This window comes from Trichoplusia ni, chromosome 13, assembly GCF_003590095.1.
Source record: "Trichoplusia ni isolate ovarian cell line Hi5 chromosome 13, tn1, whole genome shotgun sequence".
Lineage (NCBI taxonomy): Eukaryota > Metazoa > Arthropoda > Insecta > Lepidoptera > Noctuidae > Trichoplusia > Trichoplusia ni.
The window spans coordinates 11,168,614-11,175,520 of record NC_039490.1 but is presented as its reverse complement, the minus strand read 5'-3'; the positions used below and the strand labels follow the sequence as shown (position 1 = coordinate 11,175,520).

Here is a 6,907-nt window from a genome sequence, read left to right as displayed (position 1 = left end):
CATGATCACTCGATATCATGTTTCAGGGCAGCTCGTAAGCGTCCTCATCGAGTCCTTTTAGAAGAGGATATTACCTCGATGCTGCAGGATGATGATGACAGTGAGGACGGTTTGGATTTCGACGATGACAGCCTCGCCGACCCAGATTTTTCCCCCGAATTAGAAACTTTTGAAGACAATACTTCCACCTTAGATATCGACGTTGATTCTATAATAGAAACCTTAGAAAGTAACCACGAAAGCTCAGTTCCATCACCTCCAAGCGCTGAAACTGCATCACACGGTCCTCTTCCTTCATCAGCTCAAAGCAATCAATCAAATAAAACTGCAACGAAACCTACTAAATTGAATTTACGCTGGAAGAAGAAGAGCCTACAGGTAAATTCTGAGCAGCTTAGATTCAAGGGTAACATGAACTTAGGCACTGAACTTTTAGAACTAGAAACCCCTATCCAGTTTTTCTTTTACCTCTTTCCACAAGAGCTTATCAAGATGATATCAGAAGAGACCAATCTTTACCAAGTTCAGAATGATCCTAATAGCACTTTTCGTGTGACAGAAATGGATATCAGGCAATTTATGGGCGTGGTTTATCTAATGTCTCTTATCCGATTACCCAGAGTTACGAACCACTGGAACCCAATACTTGGTACCCCAATAATACAGGATACTATGCCATTGAATAAATTTGAGAAAGTGCGCCAAACTTTACACTTCAATGACAATAGTAAAAATCTACCTAGAAACGATCCTGGTTATGATAGAATTTTCAAAATAAGACCAGTGGTTGAATCTCTAAATGCAGCTTACAAAAAGGTTCCTTTGGAAGAACACCTCTGTGTTGACGAGCAAATGTGTTCCACTAAGGCACGGAATGTGTTGAAGCGATACAACCCTCAAAAGCCACATAAATGGGGTTATAAAATTTATGTGTTGAGTGGCGTTTCTGGTTATGCCTATAAAACAGAAATTGAAACTGGTAAGGAAAACATTACTCTTCCAGAAGAGCCAGATTTGGGCGCAGCATCCAACGTCGTCATGAGGTTAGCGCGTTTAATTCCAAGGCATCAAAATTACCAATTGTATTTTGACAATTACTTTACCTCTCTTCGTCTGTTGGAATATTTGGCCAAAGAAGGCATTCACAGTCTTGGTACGATTAGAAGAAATAGAATCCCAGACTGTAAGTTGCAACCAGAAAAGATACTATTGAAAAAACCCAGAGGACATTCAGAAGAATATGTAGCTGACGTCAATGGCACCGACATTTCTAATGTGGCATGGAAAGATAACAAAATTGTCACTCTGGTTTCTACTTTTGCTGGAATACAGCCTGAAACTGATGTTCGCAGATGGGACAAACAGAACTCTAGGTACGAGAGCATAAAACGTCCGAACGTTGTAGGAGAGTACAATCGCCACATGGGTGGTGTTGACCTCATTGACAGCATCATGGCGATATACAAGATACAGTTGCGTAGCAAACGATGGCAAATTCGTCTATTTTATCATTACTTGGATCTCACAATGGCAAACGCATGGTTGCTTTATAAAAGAGTCTGTAAAGACAACGGCCTTTCGTGTCGTTTATCATCAGCAGATTTTCGTCTAGATGTTGCAGTTACTCTTTGTAAATTGGGTACAAAGCCTAGTATGTCTAGTCGCCGTTCGCTGGAAAACGAGATACAAGCCAAAAAACATAAAGGACCTGCACAGCATGCACCTCCTATGGCAGTACGGCAAGACCAGATTGGGCACTGTCCCCAATGGTCTGACAAAAAAATTAGGTACAAGTTTCCAAAGTGTACTGGATTTACTCACAATACATGCGAAAAATGCGGGGTTGGTCTATGCTATACCAAAACCAAGAACTGCTTCAGGAACTTCCATCTCTCATAACTTCCTTTTATATGTATAGTTTTTAAGATTACAACTCAGTGTTGCCCCTAGGCAACGCTCCCTATTTTTCAATTCTTTTCGGAAAATAATTACAATAAATAAAAACTATGAAACACGTGTATTTTTATTTTGGCTTAATTACCCAATAACAAATAAAAAAATAAAAAACATGTTATTGAGTTAGCGAGCCGAGCGTAGCGCACTCGGCAGCCGCGCGTATTTTGTTTTGGTAGGTACTCAAAAAATGAAAGAGACAAATGATCGCGCTGCCGCGCGCTCGCCTACCGCGCTACCCACCTATTATGCATGTCATTATTACTTTGATTGTTGACACGCTCGTGCTCGGATAATTCATCTGCAGTTAAAAGTTTTTGTGTGTGTACAATGCCTCCCGAAAAAAAAGTGTGTCTTCGTGGATAAGTGAATTTCCTGGAACATTTACTTACGACGGAAATGTTTTATATTGTCGAGTTTGCGAGAAAAACATTTCGTGCACAAAAAAGTTTCAAATAGACCAACATGTCAAGACAAGTGTTCACGTCGCAGGATTGCAGAAAAAAGGTCCACGACAACAGCTTATAACCGCTTCTGCTTCTAGCTCGGAATATAAACAAAACAACCAGTTTAGCATGGATTTATGTGAAGCATTGCTTGCAAGTAATATTCCTCTCTATAAACTAAAAAATTCTACTTTCAATAACTTTCTGCGAAAATATTGTTTAAATCAAAATATACCAGACGAGTCAACATTGCGTAAAAATTATATACCAACAATTTATAAAAATGTTATGGAAGAAATACGTAATGAACTGAAGGAGAACCTTATTTGGATTTCAGCTGACGAAACTACCAACAGTTGTGGTCGTTATATAGCTAATTTAATTGTTGGTACATTGAAACTAGAACCTTCTCCTTCATTTGGTGGCCTGCAAAGAATTAGAAAAAACAAATCATTCTACGATGGCCAGATTTGTAAACGAGGGTATAAAAAAAATATTTCCTGAATCATCTGCAGAAGAAAGAGTATTTATATTTCTTTCAGGTGCTGCTCCCTATATGATCAAAGCAGCCAAGGCCCTCTAAGTATTTTATCCCAATTTGATTCATGTAACGTGTTTTGCCCATGGAGTACATCGACTTGCTGAAGAAGTACGATCCACATTTGGGAATGTAAATAAACTGATTTCATCAACAAAAAAAGTGTGTCTTAAGGCACCTGCTCGTACTAAAACCTACAAAGAAAAAATACCAAATGTTCCTCTCCCTCCCGAACCAGTTGTAACCCGATGAGGGACATGGATAGAAGCTGTACTGTTTTACAATGAACATTTTGAGGCCATCCAAGGTGTGGTAAATGACCTCGACAGTGCCGAGTCAAGAGCAATTTGTGAGTCACAGACAGCTTTTAACGATTCTACCATTAAAAAAAACATAGCTGTAATTTGCACCAATTTTTCTCACATACCCGAACTCATTTAATGTTGCATATTCTGTCAGTTTGTCATGCATATTTCAAGCTTCTTATGTTGCATATTATCCGGTCTCTACAGATGAGTATAGGATTATTGACTCGCAGGTAATTGAACAAAATCTTTGTGGGACATCATCTATAGAAACGGTATAAAGCGATTCGTGCAAAATGATTTTAAGACAGCAAAACTTTAATAACACATCCAATAATGTAACTTTTTCGTAACTATACTTATTTATTATTGTTCCTTCTTTAATAATTAATAACTTTCATAAATATTATACCTGTTATTCGAAATTATTTGTGTATTATTTCATACAAATAAACTATCAATATGTTATATGTCACAAAATTTTACGTCAGTTGTAGTTACAATATGTTCTATGTATGTCTAATTTCTAACAAAATATAATTATTTATGAAAGTTTCAAAACGCACATTTAATAGAACACAATAGGTAAGAACCATTAGTTAAAAAACATTTTGGTGTCATGAAGGATTTTTTCCAGGGACAATGATATTTTACTCTCCTGTAAACTAGTAATTTTTGACATAGGACTAATTGCAAAATGAACGACGATATATTAGGTATAGATTTGTGTATTTTGTTGCAGTATCTTTATTTGCAGTAGAAGAAACTTTAAAAGCAGTCAAGCCTTCTCTAATCGACATTGCCCAAGAATTCCGAGTGGATGCACCTACAATGGATAGGCTCATCGTCTCAATGGAGAAACATAGTGCACATTAAATGGGAACGCACATCTTCCACTGTAGAATTCTGAAATGAAGTAATTGATTACAAAGATGCAGCTGGTAATAACCCCTTTGCACTACTTTGCAGATATCTCAGTTAGCAATATCATTATTATCACTACCTCATTCCAACGCAGAAATTGAACACGTTTTCAGCCCAATACTCAACTTCGCAACCGTTCGTCGATAAAAACTTTAAATGCGATTCTATACGTCAGATTCGGCCTAAAGAGGGCAGGGAAATGCTGCTATTCTTACACAGTTCCGGATAACGTACTGCGCTCTATAGGTACCTACTTGTGAAGACGATTGCCAGCATTTTGGGAGTGTTAGAGTACAAAAACAAGACAAAACTTAACGTAGATGATATTTACACAGACTCTGAAAGTCAAAACATGGACAACTCACAGGATTCCACAATGGAGATCGACGACGACGCTGCACTGGCTGGACCTAGTTCAATCAACCAACAGAATTACACCATCGATGATTACGTCTTGGTTAAATTTCTAGTAAGAAAGACTGAATATTGTTATACAGCAGTAATCAATAAGATAGACACGGAAGAAGGCGAACTAACAGTAACCTTCTTAAAAATTTGTGATCACAAAGGACACACATTCAGAGTCGATGAAAATTATGTTTCCTAACCCAGATATTGCCCTAAAAGGGAAACGAATATTGTATTACTTTAATACACCTGTACCTGTTTTTGAGAAATAAGTCTGCATTGATAAGTAAACAAGGCTGATTGTTAGTACCTAAGCTTAATTTTGATTATAATTATTTTAATTCGTTACTTAGCTCAGCTCGCAATTTTTTCCTGATAAATATAAGTATTTAAATTCTGTATGTGATACAGTATTCAATAAAGAAGAGAATTTATTTGATTACATTTAATAATTAATATTGTGTTTTTCTTCATATAAACATTGACGTAAACTGTACTCTGGGTGGCCAAACAGTCCTCTGTCGCCATTTTTTACAAAATTGCCTATAATTCGAAAAATAAGGGATAATTACAATGGTTTCTTTTTTACATGTATATTTATTATAACTATCTATAGATTTAACATATTATATTTTTTATTTTTTAGAATAATAGGGTTGGGACAACTGTCAATAGACAAGTTTCCAGTTAGTAGAGAAAGGCCCATAGAGTAGCAATTATTATAAGTAAGAAAATAAATTAAACAAAATAGCCCCCCTTTGTATCTTTGTTGTAGGACGTTCGATTGAGGGGCACTGGGTTCTTGGTTTAATTGAAGATGGAAGCGAAGATCTACGGTTAGAAGACTTAGAAGTCTGTCCGGACAACGTGAGATCTTCAGATGTTTTAATTCCCCTCATCACACATCGCACATGTAATTGAGGCGACAACAATTCATACAGATTATTGGAGGGCATATGACGGCTTGGCGCAACATGGTTATATGTATTCATAAAAAGTGAATCATTCAGACCCTGAAAACCCATTAGTTGCCTAGGACTCATACCCAAAGAATTGAGTCCCAATGGAAAGTCGTCAAGAGGTTTTTAAAAAAAGACAACTAACCACCCAGGAAATTTTGGAGATGTAATAGTTGAATATATGTGGAAGTGCTGGGTGGAAAAACACATATGACCCTTTTGTCAAGTTAATTGAATGCATAAAAAATATTTATGGAATATATAGATAATTATCTAAATTTTGTTTTATTTTTGTGTTGTTTCCTGGGGACATGAGGGCAAACTTTCCCCTCAAGCTAAAGATAGAGCTAAAATTAGTTTTTTATTCAAAATCTGAGATTATATTACATTGGACTTGAGACGTTATCCGGACTTAACCTCAAAACTAAAATTTGAAATAGCTCGAAAACTATACATTTCTGTATCTTTTCCCTTTATAATAAAAGATAATAAAATAAAATCGCAAATAAAATAAAATAAAGCAAGCCAAATTAATGGATTATGTATATTTTTCATTTTGTATTGATATAGTTTTAAAAATGTAAATATTAGTTTAGTTTAATTTATTGTATAACTCAGAAAGTATTAAATAATAAATGAACTTTATCAGCAAAAAAAAATAACAGATTAATATATGAAGGTTTATAAAAGTGTTTGACAACCACATGTGTATTTCAATTTGAAAATAATCAAAGCAGCAGTCCGATGTAATGAAAACATATGTTTTATATAAAAAAAAAAGAAATTTCTTGTCTTTAAACAAAAAGGTAGGTAACTTATTAACTAAGCCCCACAAAACCGTTACAATAACAGTGAATCAATTTTTTCCAATTACTGTTAATAACTGAAAAGTCAGATTGCTGTTTTTTATTCTATATTATTTATTTCTTAACAGGTAATGAACAATCTTGATGTGTCATTTTGTTAAATGAAGATTACCAAATCAAATAAATTAATATTAAAAAGACACCAAGATTTTTTACCTTTAGTTAACTAAACATTGAGTATTTTTGCCACTATATTGAATGATTCTAATAACTACAATAAAAATCACGATTTTCCAAATACAATGTTTTATTTTCATAGTCAGTTAAATGTGAATTCTTACATCATTCTCAGACAACAAATTCATGCCACCTTGTATTGTTTGTTTCTGGATTAACGACGTAAGTTCCTTTTCTTTCATTTCATTACTAGTAATACCCTGACATCTTTATACAGTTGTTTCCTATTAAATGAAGGTTTTCGAGATATTACACTGTCGTCGACGACGACTGACGAGACGTGGTGACGTCGGACGATATAGAGTAAATCACATATGTAATTGTTCACTTT

General features: G+C 35.2%; 1 protein-coding gene across 1 annotated transcript; it reads left to right on the top strand.

The window, feature by feature from the left end:
• Nucleotides 1-78: 78 nt before the first annotated feature.
• LOC113500252 (piggyBac transposable element-derived protein 1-like) lies at nucleotides 79-4,118 on the top strand. The gene is made up of 2 exons (XM_026880958.1): nucleotides 79-1,477; nucleotides 3,985-4,118. Exons 1-2 carry the CDS (start codon nucleotides 79-81, stop codon nucleotides 4,116-4,118), a joined length of 1,533 nt encoding a protein of 510 aa, XP_026736759.1.
• The last annotated feature ends 2,789 nt before the right edge of the window (nucleotides 4,119-6,907 follow it).